Below are 20,360 nucleotides of genomic sequence, written 5' to 3' on the forward strand. Positions count from 1 at the left end.
TATGGCACTTAGCTCTGCTGCAGCACTGGACCCAGCCCCACGTTCAAAAACATTTCCATGTTGTGATTTTAAACGAGCCTCTGGTGGCCACTGAGGACATTACATGGGGAGCTGGTGGGATGAAGGGTGCCCAAGCTGGGCAATGCCCCTAGGCATGGGGAACATCAGGAAGATCATTCTTGTCCTGTCCCAGAGGGGATTTGTGAGGGCATGCTCTGCCTCCTGTTGGCAGGCTCCAGGCAGTGACCACTGCCACCTTCCACCTGTCCCCTTCTTGTCTCCTTTGCAGGGCAACAAAGGAGAAATGGGACCAGCAGGACCCCCAGGAGAAATGGGCTTAGCTGGCCTTCCTGGGCCCATCGGACCCCAAGGGCAGCCAGGGCCCCCTGGCCCCCCAGGACCACCAGGGCCAGGCTACGAGGCTGGATTTGTGAGTGGTCATTGCAGTGATGGGATGGGATGAGCTGGAGCCAGGGACAGACACAGCTCAGCCCCTTCTCCCTGCATTTAGGGTGACATGGAGGGCTCAGGGCTGTCATTCACCCCTGGACCACCTGGGCCTGAAGGACCACAGGTAGGGCCGTTCCTGCCCTTTCCCTCCTCTCCATCCTGGGCTCCCTGCGGTATTCCCGGCCATCATGTCCCCATGCCATCACCCAGTGCTCATGGTCCCCTTGTTGCTTGCAGGGTCTGCCGGGACTGCCGGGGGTTAAGGTGAGGAACCCTTCCAACATGCTCCTGTTCCTGTGAGGAACCCTTCCAACAGGCTCCATCCATGTAGGATGCCTGCAGGCAGCCTGTAGGGATGCCTCTGACACCTCTTTCCTTGCAGGGAGAGGTCGGCAGCCCTGGACAGCCTGGCTTGCCAGGACCAAAGGTAGGAGCAGTGGGAGATTGGGATGGCTTTGTGCCAGCACCTAGGTGTGCAGGGCAGTGGGCAAGAGCCCTGTGCTCCATGACCTGGGACTGCATCCCACCCTTTACTGCTCCCACTGCAGGGAGATGCTGGCATGCCTGGCATGGATGGCCGTCCTGGCCTGGAGGGCTTCCCTGGACCACAGGTAGGAGCCTCAGCCCCCCAGTTCAAGAAGACCCCCTTCCCACTCCAGGCAGGGCACCCTTGATAGCAGCAGCTCCATCCGCAACAGCCAAAATTCCCCCTCCCTGCTGTGGGACTTGGTTCATCGCATGTCAGGGGTGCCCACACTCCCTAGGATCCTGTCACCCCCCACCTCATTGCCCCACTGACCACCACCTCCACCCAAAATCATTGCAGCTTGGCTCATTGCCTGGAGCTGGAGGCAGAGGTGGGGTTGCCTGAAGGATTTTTTGAGCCAAAGGTGGGAGGGGGTCTGGTGAGCCAGAGTCCATCTCCATTTGGTGCTCCTCCTGCTCCTCTTTCCAGGGACCCAAAGGTGACAAAGGCAGCACCGGTGAGAAGGTAGGTGCCACCAGGCTGGGGATGGGGACCAGCCACGAGTGGCCCTGGGCTAATGGCTTGTGTTTTTCAGGGAGAGGGAGGCAAAGATGGAGTGGGGCTGCCTGGCCCCCCTGGCCCACCTGGTCCCCCTGGACAGGTCATCAGTGTCTCCAGTGAAGATGTAAGTGGTGGCACCTGGCTTCAGCAAAGGGCAGGGGAAGGGCATCACGAGGGAGCCATCATGAGGGAGACCTCGCCAGCAGCTCTGTCCCTTTAAGCCAAGATCAGGGGGAAAAACCTCATTTTGTCTCTTTTTGCAGAAGTCTTTGGTGGCTTTTCCTGGTCCAGAGGTAGGTGCCCTTCTTCCACCTGTGGCCACCCCTCAGCAGTGCCAGGAGGGCAACTTGCTTTTAGAAAGAGGGGGTTTGCTCTTAGGATCATCTCTGCTTCTCTCTGCAGGGCAGACCAGGCCATGCTGGCTTCCCGGTAAGTTGGTGACACATCTGGAGACCACGGGGTGGCCCTGGTGACAGCTGTGGTTGCCAGTCCTGCTGTTCTTTGCTGCAGAGTGGTGGTGGTGATGGAGGGGGAGTTTGGGGCCTGCCTTTGGTGGGTTTGGAATGACATGGACTCTGTGTCCTTTCTTCAGGGTCCGGTGGGACCGAAAGGAGATCAGGGGTCAACTGGTCCCCAGGGTGCCCCAGGGTTGAAGGTATTTACTCCAGACCACCTGCACCTCATGGAGTAGTCACATTCCTGGTCCCCCATTCTACCTGGCCACCAGGTGACACCAGCTCTGTCATGAGAGGGAGCCTGGTCCCTCCATGTCCCCTCCCACCTCCCCTTCTCTTGCAGGGAGAGAAGGGGGAGCCTGGCGTCATCATCAGCCCTGATGGGACTGTGGTCACTGCCAAGGTGAAAGGAGAAAAGGTGGGTTCCTGGCAGGAATGGGGAGCACATCCCCATGGGACAGGTGCCAGGTGTTCCCAGTGGTGATGCTATTCCCTTTTCATTGCTTGCAGGGGGAGCCAGGGCTGCAAGGCCCAATGGGACCATCGGTAAGTCACCATCACCTTCCTCCTCCTTGTGTCCCACGGGGAGGGATGGGAATGATCCTAGGCAGAGGTAGTGCTCCCATACTGAGCATCCCTCACCCTCATCTTCTCTCCCTTCCAGGGTCTCCCGGGACGACCAGGGATGAAGGGAGAGATCGGCTTTCCGGGCAGACCCGTAAGACCTGCTCCAAGTTTGTTTGTGTCCATCACCTCCACCATGTCCCCCTCCCTGTCAGCACGTCCTGCACCCACTGAGCCCCACACCCTGCCATGTCCCTGAGGGATGGGGCGGTGCTGGGGTGTCAGAGGTGACTCTGGAGCACCAGATGTGACACCAGGGGCTGGCAGGGGGACAGGGACGAGGCTCATTGTGCTACTCATCCACAGGGACGTCCCGGCATGAACGGGCTGAAGGGTGAGAAGGGTGACCCCACAGACGTGCTGGGCTTGCAGGTGAGTACTGCTGTGACCCCCAGCTGCTGGCCCTGCAGGGCGGGGCACACACCCCGAGGGGCTCCCCAAGGACCCCAATCCCTTAGGCAAAGGGCACGTCTCCTTCTCTCAGGGGCTGGTTGTCCCCCTCCATGGTGGGGAGTGTCCGCTTTGCAGGACTTTGACAAATCTTCTCACCCCCCATAGGGTCCCCCAGGCCCCCCAGGACCCCCTGGACCCCCTGGGCCACCTGGCAGCATAGTCTACAACAATGGCAATGTGAGTATCACCACAGTCACCATGACGGACAAGCTGGTGACTGGGCCCCCAGTGTCCCCTGCCTGCCTGGAGGGCACTGAGAATGCTCTGGTGACATCCTGGCTGGGGCTGACATGTGGGACTGTCACCAGCATTGGGGAGGGGGGGGGGGCACCGAGGCTGCTGCTGTCTCTGCAGCCACTTCGTTTGCATCTCCACAGACCTTCAGTGACTCCAGCCACCCGGCATTCCCTGGTAAGGAGGTGTCCCTCTTGCAGCCCCCTCTAGGCATTTTGAGGAACCTTGGCAAAGCAGGCCTCGGGGGAAACCCCCCTCCCTTCCTTAGGGCTGCAGCTCTGAGATGGCATCTCTGCTGCTCCCCACAGGTTTCCACCAGTTCTCAGGACAAAAGGGAGAGAAAGGTGACACTGGACCCCCAGGACCCCCAGGTAGGTGATGTGTGCCTGCTGGCAGAGGCAGGCAGGGGGTGGCTCATGTCTGTCCTGGCTCCTCTCCCCTCCTCTCCCTCTCTCCACAGGCCAGTTCCCCTATGATGCAAGAGACTTCGGTACCAGCCTGCGGGTAAGCCCTTTGCACACAGGCAGCTGAACGCAGCATCACTTGGGGTACCCAGTGCATCCCAGCTGCTCACCCTAAGGCTGTGCCATCCCACAGGGTGACAAGGGAGATGCAGGTTCCAAGGGTGAGAAGGGAGAGCCAGGCAGCACCCCACTCTACAGTCCTGGAGTCTCTGGACTTCCAGGGCCTCCAGGGCCCCAGGGATACCCTGGGCTGCCGGTGAGTACCTCATAGGGTGGAGAGTGAAGGGGGTTGCAGTGAGGGGTGGCATCCCTGGGGACTTTGCTCCAACAGATACTCTCTCACACTGCTTAGGGTCCCAAGGGGGACAGTATTGTTGGGCCACCAGGCCCTCCAGGACCTCAGGGTCCCCCTGGTATCGGATATGAGGGGCGGCAGGGCCCCCCTGGCCCTCCTGGTCCGCCTGGGCCACCCTCCTTCCCAGGTCCCCACAGACAAGGTGAGTACCTGCTCTACTGCATTCCACCCTGCAGCCCCACATCCCTCCCTGCCACCCCTAGCATTCCTGCTTGTATCCCATGCATCCCTCCTTGCAGCTCTGCATTCCTCCCTGTGCTGCACATCTCTCCATGTCACCCTCCTTCTCCCACAGCTGTCAGCATCCCTGGACCCCCGGGACCACCAGGACCCCCTGGACCACCAGGCACTAGCGGGATGTCCTTGGGGGTGAGTCAGGGCTCTGGGCAGGGGTTGCCCATGGTGCAGGCAGCCAATCCCTGAGCCCTGCCCTGGCCTGTGCCCACAGCTCCAGGCCATGCCCACATACCAGGCGATGCTGAGTGCTGCGCACGAGCTGCCTGAGGGCAGCCTTGTCTTCCTGACGGACCGGCAGGAACTCCACATCCGCCTGCGCGGGGGCTTCCGCAGGGTGCTGGTGAGTGGGGGGGGGCAGGAGGGCACCCTGGCTGGGGCTGCACTGCCTGGCTTGAGGGGAGCGTGGACAGCGCCGCCCCGGGGGCTCGGTGGTGACTCTTGGTGATGCTTGGGGTCCCCCCACCCATGCGCGAGGAAGAGGAGAGGGGGGCAGCTGGGATCTGATGTGCCATGTTTTTGCAGCTGGAGGAGCACAACCTGATCCCCAGTTCAGCTCTGGTGAGTCCTCTGTTTCCTGTGCACATCCTCATCCCTATCCTCCTTCCCAATCCCATTCCTATCCTCCACCCTCATCTACCTTCATCCCGTCCACAACTATATATCAAAATCAACTTCATTCCTTTTTCCATTCATCCCCAACCATATCAATGCCCATCCCCAACCATCTCCATCCCCATTCCCATCTCCATCCAACCACAACCATCTCCACCCATCCCCAACATTCTCCATCCCCATCCCCACCTGGGGCACCACGCCCCCCTTGCCTCATACCGAGTCCACCTCCCCAGGACAACGAGGTGTATGACAAGCCGCCTACCCTCCACTACGCCGGCCCCCAGCCCCGCGGGCCCCTGCACCCGCTCCGCAACCATGTCCCCTCGGCCACCGCCCGTCCCTGGCGTGGGGACGAAGTGGTGGCCAATCAGCACCGCCTGCCTGAGCAGCCCCTGCTCCACCACCAGCACGAACTCATCAATGGGTACTACATCCACCGCCGGCCAGATCCCGCCCCTGTGGCTGCCCATGTGCACCAGGACTTCCAGCCTGCTGTGAGTGCCACATGCCAGCTGAGGGGAGCTGATGGTGGTGGCCAAAGCTGTGTCCCTCAAGCCCCGTTGTCCCCTCTTGGCAGCTTCACCTGGTGGCCCTGAACACCCCGCTGAGTGGTGGCATGCGTGGCATCCGGGGCGCTGATTTCCAGTGCTTCCAGCAAGCCCGGCAGGTTGGGCTGGCTGGCACCTTCCGTGCCTTCCTGTCCTCGCGCCTGCAGGATCTCTACAGCATTGTGCGCCGGGCCGACCGTGCCACCGTCCCCATTGTCAACCTCCGGGTATGCATATCTCCATCCCCTTCTCAACACTCTGAGCTCTGATGGACCACAGAATAGGATCACAGAGTCATTATGGTTGGAAAAGATCTCTTTAAGATCAGCAAGTCCAACTATTAACCCAGCAGCACCAAGGTCTGGGATGCAGAGCATAGCAAAGCCCCCATCCATCATGAAGCATCCCCTTCCCAGAGGCTGCTAGGGCTTGGAGCTTCTGGGCTGCTCTTGGGGTGCTGCAGGCAGGGCTAAACCCCCTCTTCCTCCATTTTCCCACCCTTCCCACCAGGATGAAGTGCTCTTCAATAACTGGGAAGCCCTTTTCATGGGCAGTGGGGCCCCGCTGAGAACCGGCGCCCGCATCCTCTCCTTTGATGGCCGGGATGTCCTACGGGACGCAGGATGGTAAGTGCAGGATTGAGCGATGAGGAAATGGGGTTTGGAGCATGGCAGGGCAGCAGCAGCCCTCCACCTTTCACCCTTCCAGGCCGCAGAAGAGTGTCTGGCACGGCTCGGATGCCAAGGGTCGGCGCCTGCCTGAGAGCTACTGCGAGACATGGCGGACCGAGGAGCGCGCAGTCATGGGCCAGGCTTCCTCTTTGGCCTCTGGAAAACTGCTGGAGCAGGCGGCCAGCAGCTGCCAGCACACCTTCATTGTCCTCTGCATCGAGAACAGCTTCATGACTGCCACCAAAAAGTGATACCTGCCCTGGCACCCCCGAGTACCCCCATGTCCCCGGGGAGGGTTGAGCAAGCCTGCACCCCAGCACCCCTGGGCCCCTCAGCCCCCTCCACGCGCCCACTCTCGCCCCGCAGGACTTCCTTCTCCTGCAGACCTGAAGCCAAAGAGTATTGCCATGGCCCCTGCCCTGGGTTGGCAGGGGCTCAGGTCCCACCCGGGGCAGGGCAGCCATGGGCTGGTGGCCTTCCTCCTCCTCCTCCTCCTCTTCTAACTCCTAATATTTAACCACTTCAGCTTGTTCCCCTCCCTGCTCGGATGCTCTTTTTGGGATGGCTGGGTGGGAGGATGCTCGGCAGGGAGATTTCAGTGCTGCCATGTGGACTGTTCCCTGCAAAAGCCTGTGGGGCCTCTCTCACCAGCTCCCCAGCCCCACACTGTCCTTACCAGGAGCTTGGGGTTGGACCCAGATCCCTGCTGCTGAGGCCACAGGGTCTTCTCCAGCCAAGACACCAGCACCCCACCCAAGGGACTGTCCTGTGGTGATGCTGGGGCTCTCTCAGATGGTCTCCATCCTCTCCAGGTAAGGACCATCCCATCATCATTCTCACTTCCACCTCCCATCCAGCAGAGCTCTGATGGGGGTCTGGTCTCCTCCATCCCATCCATGCACCCTGGGGGACCCCGGCTGTGCCCCCACCGCCCAGTTACAGCCACAGCCAGCCCAGTACAGGTACTGGGGTGACAGGGTGGCCCCAAGGCACGGCCAGCTGTGCCCCTGGCACGTGTTTCTCTGTGTGTGTGTGTGTGTGTGTGTGTGTGTTGAGCACTTGTGGTACCAAGGGCAGGCACTGCCATCCCCCCCTCCACATGCCACCTTCTTGGGCTCGAATGGTGAAGGCACAGCAAACCTGGTTGGAATTGGTGGGGGCAAATCCAAGGTGCTAAATAAAAAACCAAAACCAAAAAAAAAAAAAAAAAAGAAAAGAAAAAAGAAATTTGTAACTATCTTTTTTTGTTATTGTATGGAAATTATTACCATAAAAGCTGTGCGAGTCACACGGTCTCTATTTCTTACAGTCTACTGTATTTTGTGTAATTAATGCAATTTAAAGCGTGTGGATCTTTATATTATTTTTTTGTCATCAGTTGTGTCCTATAAACCATTTTCTAAAGGCACTGAATAAAGAAACATTCTCTTGTAGCCTGGCTCCGTGCCATGATGGGGACGCAGCGGGATGGGGTCCTCATGCATACCCCTGTATGACACACGGTGGTGGCACCATGGGAATCCTGCTCCTACTTTATGCGTGGGGGACAGGGAAGGGGCACAGCTCTGTCCTCACAGAGCAGAAAACACATCCCAACGGTTACATCCTCGACAAAACAGCACCCAGGACCAGCAGTGGGACGACACCAAGCACATGGTGGCAATGACAATGCTCACTTCAGGAGCCAAGAGCCGGCCACAGTGTCGTGGTGCCAGCGCTCAGGCTTGCACGGTGCCCGCCTCTGGGCTTTTCTCCTGTGCTGGAATTTCCACTGGGAGCTGGCACAGCTCCTTGGCCAAGGCCAGCTCCACTGGCTGCCTGCGGTGGCTGTACTGGACACCCACTCTGATGGCCGCCAGCAGGTAGACCACAGCCAGCAGGGTGAAGTAGCCAAAATATACATAAAACTGCAAAAGAGGAGAGAGGGGAGAACAGCACTTGGAGCCCTCCCTTCATCCCGCACCATTCAGGGACCACCTCCATCCTAGGTGCAACCCCATCCCTACCTGGGGATGCACAGATAAGCCCAAGCCCCTCTTGTCAGCCACGATGATGGTGATGACGGTCTTCAGCACAGTAGCAAAGAAGGTGTTGATCCCGAAGACCAGAGCACAGAGCTCTTTGGAGAGGGAGGTAGCAATCTGGAAACTGGGAAAAATGGGAATACTGGTGAACCCCTGGCATCAACCCAGCTGCCGGGGTGGGAGTGGGTCCCCAGCAGCACCACACACATGGCAATGGGCACCAGGAACTGGTGGGAACCACGGAAGAGGATGTAGGCAGCATAGCACAGCCAGATGTTGGTGGTGGAGTTCATGAGCAGAAGCAATCCTGCCTGGAATGCTGTAACCACTCCAATCACCAGCTCTGACCACAGCGTCCAGCGGATCTTCACATAGCCAGCAGCGATGGAGGCAACAGCTCCTGGGGAGGGATGAAGGATGCTGTGAGTACCTCAAGGATCCCCTGCCCTACCTAGGCTGGGACCCAGCCCAGTGACCATCATGTCATCCCCAGTGCCAAACCACCAAAAATACCGTAAGGACCACCATTCCCAAGGGATGTAGCAGGACAGCAGTGACCCCCTGCCTCTTTGGTGTCCCCATAGGAGGCAGCAGAATGTGAGTGTCCCCCCACACCCCCAGTGTTCCCATCCCAGGCGAGTTACCCAGCAGGGTGGAGGCAGCATCCACGCCTCCATTGTACACGCGGCGGTTGTCCATGGTGTAAGAGATCTCGTTCCAGAGGATGTGAGCATAGTACAGCATCAGGTAGTACCCAGCTGAGTTAAAGACCCACCACAGGGACCAGAGACGGAGCTGGGGCTGCCTGGCCAGCGCTCCCAGCTCCTGCAGCATACGGCACAGCACCATGTCCCGCCAGCCCCGTGTCCCCTCGCCGCTGTCCCTCCCAGCCATCCTGTCCAGCTCAGTGGGCACAGCGGCGTCACTGGCCCCTCCGGGCCGGTTGAAGAAGAGGCTGCGTCGGGGCCGCTCAAGGAAGAGGGTGAGGATGAAGCCAAAGCTGACAAAGCCCAAGGAGACGTAGTTGAGGGTGAGGAAGGAGACACCACCCAAGGTGACGGAGAGCTGGCCCAACACGGAGCTGGTGAAAACCCCCAGGAGCACAGCAGAGCGGGAATAACTAGCCATCCGCTGGTAGCGGGACGGTGTGACCAGGGAGAAGATGTAGGAGGAGTAGGCGATGCGGGCAGCCATGGTGATGCTGTAGAAGAACTCCATCAGCTGCATAGCCAGGACAGAAGTGCCCAGCACCAGCAGCAGCCAGATGGAGATGTGGCTCAGGCTCTGCAGCACCAGCACGGGCTTGTAGCACAGGTAGTCTGTCAGCAGGAAGATGGGCACCAGCATGGCCATGTAGGAGTAGGACAGCACCGGCGTGATCACATTGGTCACCTGCCATGAGGGCAAGGAGGGGCTGAGCGCTGGGCACATCCCTGGGGATGCCCGCCAACCTGCAGATGGTGTGGGCACTGGCTGCTGACCCCCATGGCAGGACCTCCTGGGGAGGAATGTGACCAGCAGCATGCTCGGCTGGGGGTCTGGCTGAGCCTCGGCCCCTTCCCATGCTAGGAATGCAGCGTTCCCACAGGTGCAGCAGCTGGCTGGGATCGAGGCCAGCATCCCTTGGTTGGGAGATGATGACATTGTGGCTCTTCCTTGTCTAACCCCATCCTTGCCAGTGGCCTGGCAGTGTACTGTGCCATCATGGAAAAGTCTCCCCAGTGGTATGGGGCATGACTCCTCCCAGCCCAGCATCCTCCCACAGACTGCTAAGGTGGGCAGGGGTCACACACTGTCCCCAGAATCAGTTGCCAGCCTGGGCACAAGGTCTTATGCCAGGGCAAGTTGAGCCTGGGACTCAGGGGACAGGGTGACCTCACAGTCAAGTGAGACAAGACCCCACAACACACCACCTCCACTCCCCAGAAAGCACCACCACAAGTCACCACATGCTGCCATGCCCAGGACATGACACCCCTGTGCACCCCAGAAGCACTGAGGGATGCTCTGGACAGCCCCAGGATGGTGACCATGGCCATAAAAGGGGACACCAGGGTGGAGGACCAGATGCCCACAGCTTACCTCTGCCTTTGTGAAGTTCTTGTCGGCCCCCAGCAGATAGGGGGTGATGAAGCTCTCCCCGGGCCGGATCTGTGTCATGAAGCCATAGAAGCAGAGGTAGAAGACTTGTAGCTTCCAGCGCTGGTCCGGCACCATCTCCGACGCTGGCTTTTTGGTACCATCATTCTTGGACATGGCTCTGCAGCAGGACAACGGCATTATCCCAGGAGCCATTAGCTACACAGGCTCTGCTGGACCATGCAGCCCCTCTTTGTCTGCAGGCGCTCTCGGACGCATGGAAAACCAGGGTGCTGCAGTTTCTGTGGAAAAAGCAGCATTTGGCACAGGCTCAAAATTCCTCCAGAATCACAAGACAAATAAATACCACTACCTACTCCCCAGGAGATGTTCTGGGAAGAAGAAAAGCAGCCATGCATCTTGCTGTGCAGAAGCAGGGGAGGTCATTTCAGGAGGCATTTGTACATCACGTGCATCCGGAGCCTGGATGCATGGAGCATCTGGATCCACAGTGGGGCATCCTCAGCTCCCACCACCTCCTTTTCCTCCCATTTAAGACTCAGTGGGGTTTTGCTGATTCCTGGAACAACACTTCCTTCTGAGCTGCAGAGGCAGAGGGATCCAGATGCCCTGCACCAGGGGATGGCACAGGAATGTGCTGGCTGTTGGAAATGAGTTAATGTGCACACCGGGCATGGAGCCACTCCTGTTACTCAGTAGCTGGGTGGCTGGCAGGACTTCAGCTGAGCCGCAGGCAAGCATCTGCCCCTTGCCTCTTCCCAGTGGGACACAATGCCCGGCCTGGGGAGAATGCAAAATGCCACAAGATTCATGGTCCAGAGGGGGATTAAAAGCTCAGATCCTGAGGTTTGGCTGCAGGAAAGCTGGCAGTGCCAAGAGACCCGATTAGCAGTCATGGGATGAGGGCAGGAGAAGGCCTGGACTGGTGTCCTCCCAGCACACCCCACTCCCACAGGCTGTCACCAAGGTGACTTTTCATGCCATATGATTCCTCGTATGCCAATACATGCCACGGGAGCAAGGCTTAGAAACCTGATTACCCTGATAACCACAGAACAACTAATCACAGTCATTAAAAAGTAAGTTCATAGTCCCAGTCTGTGTCCCAGTGGATCCTGCATGGTGAAATTAGGGGACAATCCCCTCTCTTCTGCCAGATAACACAGGATAAACAGGGACATGAGCCAGCACTGGTGGTGGCAGAGGAAAGCTGGTGGTAACCTGAACCTACAGGAAGCCAAGTGTTCATTTGCCCCAGTGAGGACCCACCGCTCCAGCAGCATTCCCATGGGATTTCAGCACTGGTGCCTGAGTGTCACCAAAACACTCATGTGCCAGAGCTCATGGCTGGGCAAACAGCCCCCACCTCCTAAACAGATCCCTGAGGATCAAAGCAGGCACTCGCACACTCGTTGCCCAGCGAACCTGTCCAGCAGTGGCTGGAGCACTGGCCCCTGCTGTGGCAGGAAGGATAAGGGGCAAGGAGCAAGGGGTAACCCCCGCCAAACACCCATCCCAGCACCGTGCCAGGATTACTGCCAGCTGTGAGTGCCTGCACTCTGCTCCATCGCTTTCTTGTCCCCAGGCTGGGCTGTGGATATCACCTGTAGCAGCCGCTTGCCTCCACGTGCACCACAACCCCTATGGGATGTTTGCTACTCTCTGCTCCCCATTCCTGCCCTGACCATGCAGGAGGGATACACACATGCATCCCTGACCCACAGAAAACCATCCACATGAAATCTAGGATGCAGCTCCACAGAGCTGCTGCATTTCCAGGAGCACTGGCTCCTAACTCCCAGCATGTGTGTCCCCACACACTAAGGGACTCCAGACCAGAACCCATCTGGCTGCACTCAATCCCCCTTCTCCAGAACATCCCTGGAGCTACTCTTCTTGAGGTGAGCGGGCACGAGTCCCAGGGAATGCTCCACCCTCCGTCCCTGGTTCAAGCCAGGGAGTGGAGGGAAGAGGAAGAAGGAGAAGAGAGAGGGAGGGAGAGGGAGCATAGCTGGTCTGTTATCACTGTGTGAACCTGTTTGTCACCGAGTTATCTGGGTGTGACCTTGACATGGATCACTGTCACACCACACACTGCTGTCAGCCTAGGGTCACAGGTGACACAGGTGGCTGAGCTCAGGCTAAGCTGCCTGCAGAGCCATGGCCACCGTGGTCCAGAGGGGACAGCCCTGGGGGTGGGCGTGATGCCCTCCCCCCAGCTGTGTGTCGGTGACATACAAGTGACATTGCCAAGGCACCACGTGTTTTGTGCAGAGCTGCCACGCAGAATGGGGCGCGCGAATCCCTGGGGTACTGTGAAATAGAAAGCTGTGTTTCGTGTCAGGTAAATAAAGGCATCCTGTGTAGTTGTGGTTATGAAATGTGTGGAACATGGCCATGGGACAGCTATAAAGATGAGTTCTAATAAACAACCGAGGAAAGCACAGTAGAAGGCTTTTGAACCAATCTTTTGTTTGTAAATAACAATTATAAGTCTTAAGCTGTTTTGCAATAAGAACTTTTGAATTATAACTTTAGAATGTTGCTTAGTATTAAGGTTTTAAACTGTAGCTTCAGAATGTATAAGTCTTAAGTTGTTTCATAATAAGAACTTTTGAATTATGACTTTAGAATGTTGCTTAGCACTAAGGATTTTAAACTGTAGCCTTAGAATGTATAAAGGATTTAAACAGAAAGGGAAGTGACCCTATCCCAAGCTCCTGGAGAAGGAAGATGGACATCAAGGTTGCTGATTAATGATTTCGAAAAGGGAAGCTGGACATCACTACCATAGATTAATGATCCCAGGAAATAGAAGCTGGACCCCACCATCTGGACACACATCCTGGGATGTACACAATAGGGTATAGAAATTGGAAAAGAACCAAACATCACCATCATAGATTTATGATCCTGGAGTATAGAATTGTGACATTAAAAGGTAGAATTGGAAACTGCCAAAAGCTTGCATAAAAAATGGGAAATAGAAACTACTGGGAAAAGCTTACGAATATGCATGAATATGATCAATAAATACCAGCAAGCCCAAGAACCGGTGTGCAGTCGGAGAGGAAAACCCCCGCCACGGCATCCAACGCTGTCTTTGCTCATACGCTACCATATTAATTAATAAAGTGAATTGTTGCTTGACATATTGGCTGAGTCAAGCGTCTCATTTCTAACAGTACCTTCCCTAAAACAAGGGCTGGGAAGCTGCTGAAAATGCACCCTCGCCCATCGTACGGGCACCTCTCTGCCTCCCACCGCCCAGCACCAAGGGATGGGCACTGCGCGGTGGTGTGGGGTGCACTTGGCAAAGGAGGGTGTTTGGGGTACGCGGCACCTGCTCACCCTGAAACAGGGGCGGGGGAAACAACACAGCACCCGGGGGAAACAACACTGCCGGCATCCCAGGGACCCCACCGGCCGCGTCCCTGCCCCGGCGACACGCGCACCCCGCACCCCGTACCTGGTGGGCGGCGGGCATGGGCACTGCGGGCCGCGGCAAGGCGGGGATCCGGGGCTCCCCGCTGCCACCCGAGCCCGATCGGCGGCGAGCCTGGGACAGCGACAGCAGTAGCAGCAGGAGGAGGAGGAGGAGGAGGGTGCGGGTGTACCTCGGGAAATGTAGTCGCGCTCCACGTGTGGGGCGGCGCGGAGACTACAAACCCCACAGTGCAGCGGGAAGGAGGAAGGGGAGGAGGAGGAGGAACAGGAAAAACTCCGCCAGGCCAGGACAGAGCTGCGCCGGCACCTCTGCCCCATATAGGGACAAATCCCCCTCCGAAAGCATCGGCAGGGCGTGAAGGACTCCCTTTTCCACTGCCCTCAGCCGGAGTCAGCTCCTTGCCCATCTGCCGTTGCCTCTGGGCTGCGGGCCCTGGGGGACGCTGCCCCCGCCTTGGCTCCCTCCTCTGATTTATGATACCCATGGCTGCTTGGATTTATTTCTGCACCCCGTTTTATCCTGGGGGTGGATTTGTTCCAGTCTGCTCTGTGCTGTATCCCAAAGGGTCCTGAGCAGTTCCCCCCTGTGCTCCAAGCAGAGCTCCCGAAACTTCTCATCCCCTCGCCCAGCCTGGAAGCAACCCCCGAGAGTTGCTTATGGGGTGAGTCCGGCCATCAGGACCTGGAGGGGCTGAATCACGGCCGTGCACTTCTCCCGGAGGGAAGAGCATCCCTAGAGGATGTGGAGCCCCCCGAAAATCGGGTCTCGGAGCTGGTGCCCCATCTCCCGGGAGATGACGCATCTTCCGAGCGCATCTTCTCTCCCCGCCTTTCCTCCCCCTTTCCCAGCGCTCACCCTGCCAGAAGCAAATGAAAGCTGACAGGGCTCGGCTATTCCGCTGAAATATTTATATCTTCCCGCCTGGAAGTGCGGCAGCAGGATCCCAGACGTCCGGGGACTGTCACACACACACACACACACACACACACACACACACACACACACTCTCATAATATACCCGTCCCACCCAAGCAGGGCCAGGCAGCCCTCGATATTCCAACCCAGAAGCTTCCAGCCCTACTGAGCCCCCCAGGTGGTCCTGGTGAGGATGGCCAGACCACAGCAGACGTGTCCGCCAGCTCCCTGTCTCCACCCTGTCCCTCCCGCGGGCAAGTGGGACTTGTGTGTCCATCCCTGATGGGCAGGATGGTGGCAGGGTTAGGTGTCCCTCCCTTAAACGCAGCCGGGTGAGGCTGCAGGAGCTCCGCAGGGTGTGGGTCCGGGGCGATGTTGGGCACCGGGGCAATGCCAGCATCCTGGGGCAGAGTCATCCTGGGGCAGAGTCATCCTGGGGCAGAGTCACCGTAGGCGGTGTCGCCTGGGACTGGCCCCAGCCACCACAGGGCAGGGGCAGGGATTGGGTAGGGGCAGAGCTGGTTTAGGGCAGAAGCAGGGGCTGTAGTAGGGCGAGGGCAGTGAAGGGGCGGGGACAGGAGTAGGGACTGAGTAGGGGGAAAAGTAGGGACCAGGGAGCTGGGACGGGAGGAGCCGGTTTAGGAGCAGGAACAGAGGCAGGGGCTGCATTAGGGAGAGGGCAATGACGGGGCGGAGGCCGGAGTAGAGACTGAGTAGGGGGAAGAGCAGGGCAGGGGAGGAGCAGGTACAGGGGCTGCGGCAGGGGCCGAATTAGGGAGAGGGCAGTGAAGGGGCTGAGGAAGGAGCGGGGGCTAGAGGAGGAGTTGGGGCAGGGGAGGAGCAGGTTTAGAGGCAGAAACAGGGGCAGGGACGGGGTCTGGGACGGGAAGGGACGGGACAGGGGCAGGAAGTCGTGGGGCCGGGCAGAGCCGGCGGGTGGCGGGCAGAGCTGGGCTCTCCCGCTCGGCTCCGGCTGCCACCGCCCCTGAGTCAGCCCTGCCCTCCCCCGTCCTGCCCCAGCCGTCCCTCGGTCCGTCCGTCCGGACACAGGTAGGACTTTGCCTTCTCTGAGGGGTGTGTTCTGGGCGTGGGGGGCCCGGGACCTGGAGCGGGGAAGAAGGGTCCCCGTGCTGGGACGCGGATGGGTGTGGTGGCGGCAACAACGGGGCTAGGCGGCTCCCTGTGCGCCAGCGCTCCGGGGAGCGGAGGGCGTGCACCCACCGACCTTGTCCCCGTGTCCCCCGCGTCCCCAGGAGGTGCCGCCGTGTGCTGCCACCTTCCCGGCTGGGCGGCTCATGCGAGGCTGCTGGGAGTTTTCGGTCCCTGGCTCCCAGTCTTGGGAGGCTCCCGGGCTCTGCTGAAACAATCCCAAAGTGCTGTCCCCGTTTGGGGATAAGTGGGGGTCCCCAAGGGGAACGGCTTTCCGACCCGCCCCCACTCGTTACTGCAGGGAGAAATGTGCATAGGGATGGGTGACGGCGGGGATGCTGCGTGACTTTGGGTGGGAATATCCCGAGGGGTCCCACGGTGTATTTCTGAGCCCTGGCTGCTGGTTTTTGGCTGTCAGCACCCATGGTGCCTTACGAGTGTTAGGCTGGTGGTCACTTATGAGCCCGTGCTCCAGGTGTGGTGGTCACCAAGTGGTGCAAATGCAGCCTCAATATCAGTAGTGGGGGGGAGAAAAGGGCTCCCAGGCCTCAAAACTTCCCGTGTAGCTGGGTAGATATCTCCTGGGAACCCATTTCCCCAGGCAGGACTTTTCTGTTCTTCCTCCAAAGTCAGAATCGTCATAGAATCACAGAATAATTTGGGTTGGAAGGGACCTTAGAGACCATCTAATTTTAACCCCCTGCCACAGTCAGGGCTGTCACCCACTCAGTCACTGAGCTGGTTCTTCAGCATGTGCCTTGCGGGAGCAGTGGGTGCCCTGCGCTGTGGTTGCTCCCCACTGGAGCCACCACCTCTCATCACACAGAGCGGGCTCAGGAGGGGTCAGTTTATTCAGCTCTGGTTCCTGGGGCAGTGTTTATTGCCCACCTCCTTTCAGCAGGTCCTCCTGGGGTCTGAGTGAGACCCGTGCTGGGGAGGGGTCCATGCAGCAGCCTGGCCAGTGCAGCATCCTCCAGCGCGTGCTGCGCTGCAGATCCCTACCCCATGCAGATGCTGCATGGCTTCTTGGGAATCACTGCAGGGATTCCCCCCAGTCCTGCAGGCAGGCAGGGCAGAGCAGGGCAGATGAGGCAGCTCAGGGCCGTGGTGCCCCTGATGCTGGGGGTGTGGGGGAATGCCCACTGCTGTGGCACAGATCGGGTGTTCCAGGTTTTCCAGGCCTGGGCGGTTCATGCTGCCTATCCTTGGGAGAGCCGAGAGCTTCGGTGCATCGTGAGGGATGCAGTACAAGGGAGTGGGTGGTCCTGGTGGGAGACACAGGACACTGCATCCGGAGTCTGGGGTGAGCTCGCAGGGGCACAGGGATCCCCCAGGATAGAGGAGACGCTCAGCAGCCCCTGCTGCAGACTGTAAGGAAGCAAAATGGGAATGGAGAACCCTGGGGAAGGTGAAGAAGCCACTCAAAATCTCCATGACCTAATCCATGCTTTCAAGGAGCATTTGCATAGCGACCTGTGGGAAAATGTGAGAGAGGGAAATCCCTGTCTGAGCTCGCTTTAAATGCCCTGGGCAGGTCCATGCAGATACCAAAACACTGCCAGACTGCTGGGGTGGGTGAAGTGATGCTTGGGTCCACGGGTGTGGCAGGAGGCTCCAGCCCAGGTTAGTGGGTATCAATGTAACCCCCAGCACCTTTCCCTTCTCTTTTTGATGGCCCCAGGAGAGGCTGGACTTGTTTTGGGGCCCTGTACAACAAGGCTGCAGTGCAGCACCCACTCCTGGGTGGACCCTTCACTCCCAGTCCTGGACAAAGAGCATAATCCTCCATCTTCTTGCCCTGTCCCAGATCAGTGATGGTCATGCCCACTGCCACGGCCATGGTTTGAAGCTCCCACCTTTCCACACTGCAGGAATAGATCCATGGTCATCAGGTTGGCAGGAAAGCTGGGTGCTGGCACCTCTCTGCCTGCCTGCAGGGAGGAAAACCTCCTTTTAACACAAAAATTCCCACTTGTCCCCACAGGGCTCTTTTCTGTCAAGGAGGGAATACGGCATGCTCCAGCAGGCTAGTTCCCCCTATTTTGGGGAAAGCTCATCAAGTCTTGGCACACTAAACAATGAGGATCCCATCAGAGCTACGGATGGTTGGCGGGTTCCTAAGTGAAACAAGGAGTGCAGGAATCAAGAGCCTTTCCCCCAAAGGAGTGGAAATAAAGAGCTTTATATTTTCCACCAGATTTTTTTTGAGTTGTGTTTTCGCTTTGGTGGACTCCAAACATTGTCCTGTTTGCTGGGCAGGCTTTGTGGTGGGACATATGTAAGAGAAATGGCGTTCCCCATTTGGGGGGCCTGCGTTTCCAACCCCATTTGGACTGGCAGCAGCCCATCACTGGGGTCTCATGGCATGTCCCCCTCCCTGCCCTTGCCAGGGCAGTGTTGGCACCTGCTGGGTGCACACAGTGGGCAAACCCAGCACTGAGCAGAGGAGGAGAAAGGATCTGCATGGCAGGGCAGCCAGCCAGCTTCTGCCAGGAAAGGGTTAATGCTGGAGCTGCAGCTCTGGTATCCTGTTGCTGGCTACTTTTGGTAAAAGCTTTTTTGGCTCTGTTTCAAGGGCATCAGGCTGGAGGATGACTCATGCATCCCTGCCACCAAGGAGCAAACCCTCTTGTCCCTACTTTCCCAGCACAAGGTGATGAATTCCTGAAAATCCAAGTGGCCCAGAGGCCTCTGATCATGCCTTATAGGACTCTGGTCAGCTGGGCTGGGAAAAGCTGCATCTAGGACTTGCTTGTCCTGAGAGAATTATGGTGGTGACATCTCTGGCATGGGCTCAATCGCTTGCGTGGGTGTCCCCAGGATGGGGACCTGCTGTGGGGGACACATTGTTTGGAGGATGCTTTTGCTCCATAACTGACTCTCATCCCTTTATTCCACAGGGAAGGAGCCACCCATCCAGCTGCAGCAGCACCCTTCCAACACTGCCAGATGTGCCTTCAGGTTGTGCTGCACCTGCAACCCATTCTGGAGGTGAGGAGGCAGGAACAGCCCCACCGCAGGCCTGGTGCTGTCTGGGGGACCCTTGGGGTGATGATGGCATGTTCGCCCCTGGCACAGGTCATGCAGGCTGGTGACCATTCCAGGCTGGACACTGCTGTGGGCATGGGGTCACAACCATGGGTATGGGGACATCACCATGATGATGTGTGATGAGGTCCCTGCTACCCAGTGTGCTCTGAAAAGGATAAAAATGAGGCCTTTTGGCGATGGCAGTGGCTGAGGGTATCCAGGGAACATCTCCTTGTGTGCAGGGAGAAAATGGAGGGCTTGGAAGAAGTTTTGAGGTTTCAGGGTGGAGTCATTTCATACCAGGCAGCCTAACCCACCTCTGGAGTGACCATGCTTGGGGTGGGAGCTGGGCCAGAGACGTCCAGAGATGCTCACTCACTCTGTGCCTCTAAACTTTCCTTAAAATATAGAAACAATTCCCTATTTAAAGGCTTTTATTGGACTGATAACATGAAGGCAAGGCATGATGACATGAGCCCAGGGTATCTGGAAAATGAAGCCCTTCCCTGGGACAGTGTGGCTCCATGGGACAGGCAAGCCTGTCCATGGTGGTTTCCTCTGTGACTCAGTTTCCCCACCTGGAAAACAGGTTTTTTTGGGGTTCCCTCAGGGAAATGTTGGGATTTTCCCCAAATCTCCCCTCGAGGGCATGGGGATGGATTAGTGGGGGACTTGAAATTGCCTGTTTTGAATGCATAGCTTGAGTGGCCACGATTCCCAGGGACAAACCAGTGGCTCACCCTCTGTCCCAGGCCATTCCTTTGGATGTGCAGTGGCACCCAGAGAGGTGGCACTGATGCTGTGCCACACTCATGGGTATCACACCTCATCGGGGCTTCCCCGGGCTCTGCTGGCCATTCATGATCCTCCATCCGAGGTGCACAGTGCAATCCAAACCCAGAGGCCACACATCCCAGCCTGTACCTTTTCCATCCTCTCCCTGGGCTGCAGCCTCCTCCTTCCAAGTGTTTCTGAGAGCTCTCCTGCTTGTCCTCATCAGCTCTCCTGCCTTGGAGTTTTCTGAGAAGGGCTGACAATATCTGGCAAGACATTGTCCCTTGTGAGCACACAGGAGGAGTTTTCCAGCCCTTAGGCAAGGGAAGAGGGGGAACAAGAAAGAAAAGAGGAGGGGATAAAAAAACACAACCCAGAAGAATGAAGAGTGGCACAAAATTTGCTGACCTTCTCACTTTCCGTGGCCTCTGGAGCAGAAGGAAAATGAATTTGCGAGGGTTGGCACTTGTGGATGGCCCTGGGAGCAGGACCAGGCTGTGTGTCCTTGGGCTGACCTATGGTTTGGGGTCTTTGGTCTAGGGTCTTTCTGAAGGACATGGGCTTAGCGTGGCTGGGGGTGATGTCCATGGTGGGATCTGCTGTGGGGCTTTGACATCAGCACCTTGTCATTCCCAATCCTTCTGGGGATATCTGTGTTTTGGAGAGAGCATGTTTGGCTCTCTAGATCACATCCTGTGAATCTGGACTAACTCTCTCCAGTGGACTTAGTCCTCCTCCAGCAGTGAGGAAGGACCAGGGAATCCACTGTGGGTAATCCACCTCATTC

At 58.0% G+C, this 20,360-nt stretch overlaps 3 protein-coding genes across 14 annotated transcripts in view; 2 read left to right on the forward strand and 1 right to left on the reverse strand.

Annotated features, from left to right (window-relative positions):
- COL18A1 (collagen type XVIII alpha 1 chain) overlaps positions 1-7,566 on the forward strand; it is a 36,323-nt gene extending 28,757 nt beyond the window's left edge. For all 3 annotated transcript variants that reach the window (XM_053981960.1, XM_053981962.1, XM_053981961.1), the window contains 27 exons: positions 290-430; positions 512-574; positions 688-714; positions 833-877; positions 999-1,061; positions 1,406-1,441; positions 1,512-1,601; positions 1,741-1,770; positions 1,880-1,906; positions 2,070-2,132; positions 2,276-2,350; positions 2,443-2,478; positions 2,597-2,650; positions 2,863-2,928; positions 3,115-3,186; positions 3,387-3,420; positions 3,552-3,614; positions 3,704-3,747; positions 3,841-3,963; positions 4,060-4,204; positions 4,358-4,431; positions 4,511-4,639; positions 4,822-4,857; positions 5,148-5,408; positions 5,492-5,689; positions 5,973-6,088; positions 6,171-7,566. In XM_053981960.1, the coding sequence (XP_053837935.1) occupies positions 290-430; positions 512-574; positions 688-714; positions 833-877; positions 999-1,061; positions 1,406-1,441; positions 1,512-1,601; positions 1,741-1,770; positions 1,880-1,906; positions 2,070-2,132; positions 2,276-2,350; positions 2,443-2,478; positions 2,597-2,650; positions 2,863-2,928; positions 3,115-3,186; positions 3,387-3,420; positions 3,552-3,614; positions 3,704-3,747; positions 3,841-3,963; positions 4,060-4,204; positions 4,358-4,431; positions 4,511-4,639; positions 4,822-4,857; positions 5,148-5,408; positions 5,492-5,689; positions 5,973-6,088; positions 6,171-6,384 (2,325 nt within the window). In that variant the 3' untranslated portion in view covers positions 6,385-7,566. The remainder of the gene's footprint in view (positions 1-289; positions 431-511; positions 575-687; positions 715-832; positions 878-998; positions 1,062-1,405; positions 1,442-1,511; positions 1,602-1,740; positions 1,771-1,879; positions 1,907-2,069; positions 2,133-2,275; positions 2,351-2,442; positions 2,479-2,596; positions 2,651-2,862; positions 2,929-3,114; positions 3,187-3,386; positions 3,421-3,551; positions 3,615-3,703; positions 3,748-3,840; positions 3,964-4,059; positions 4,205-4,357; positions 4,432-4,510; positions 4,640-4,821; positions 4,858-5,147; positions 5,409-5,491; positions 5,690-5,972; positions 6,089-6,170) is intronic.
- On the reverse strand, positions 7,361-13,872 carry SLC19A1 (solute carrier family 19 member 1). The gene is made up of 6 exons (XM_053981977.1): positions 13,727-13,872; positions 10,240-10,538; positions 8,802-9,549; positions 8,365-8,557; positions 8,140-8,281; positions 7,361-8,040 (listed from the first exon to the last, which is right to left on the reverse strand). The coding sequence occupies exons 2-6, from the start codon at positions 10,450-10,452 to the stop codon at positions 7,852-7,854; spliced, it is 1,485 nt and encodes a 494-aa protein (XP_053837952.1). The 5' UTR covers positions 10,453-10,538; positions 13,727-13,872; the 3' UTR covers positions 7,361-7,851.
- Positions 13,873-14,021: 149 nt separating this feature from the next.
- Positions 14,022-20,360, forward strand: part of PCBP3 (poly(rC) binding protein 3) — a 56,314-nt gene continuing 49,975 nt past the window's right edge. For 4 of the 10 annotated variants that reach the window (XM_053981990.1, XM_053981989.1, XM_053981994.1 and 1 more), the window contains exon 1: positions 18,672-18,760. Coding sequence is in view for 2 of the 10 variants with exons in the window: in XM_053981986.1 (XP_053837961.1) it covers positions 14,362-14,366; positions 18,670-18,760 (96 nt within the window). In the remaining 8 variants the exon portion in view is untranslated. Of the gene's footprint in view, positions 14,367-15,587; positions 15,671-18,669; positions 18,761-20,360 lie in introns of those variants that run through there. The other 6 variants (XM_053981987.1, XM_053981995.1, XM_053981986.1 and 3 more) reach the window with 5 other exon arrangements.

This window comes from Vidua macroura, chromosome 7, assembly GCF_024509145.1.
Source record: "Vidua macroura isolate BioBank_ID:100142 chromosome 7, ASM2450914v1, whole genome shotgun sequence".
Lineage (NCBI taxonomy): Eukaryota > Metazoa > Chordata > Aves > Passeriformes > Viduidae > Vidua > Vidua macroura.

Excerpts from the sequence above, each read along its gene's own strand:
- SLC19A1 (XM_053981977.1), bottom strand. The coding sequence starts at position 10,452 with ATGGCTCCTGGGATAATGCCGTTGTCCTGCTGCAGAGCCATGTCCAAG. Across the intron at positions 9,550-10,239 it reads AGAACTTCACAAAGGCAGAG|GTGACCAATGTGATCACGCC; the intron begins GTAAGCTGTGGG and ends CCCTCATGGCAG. Across the intron at positions 8,558-8,801 it reads TGCTGCCTCCACCCTGCTGG|GAGCTGTTGCCTCCATCGCT; the intron begins GTAACTCGCCTG and ends ATCCCTCCCCAG.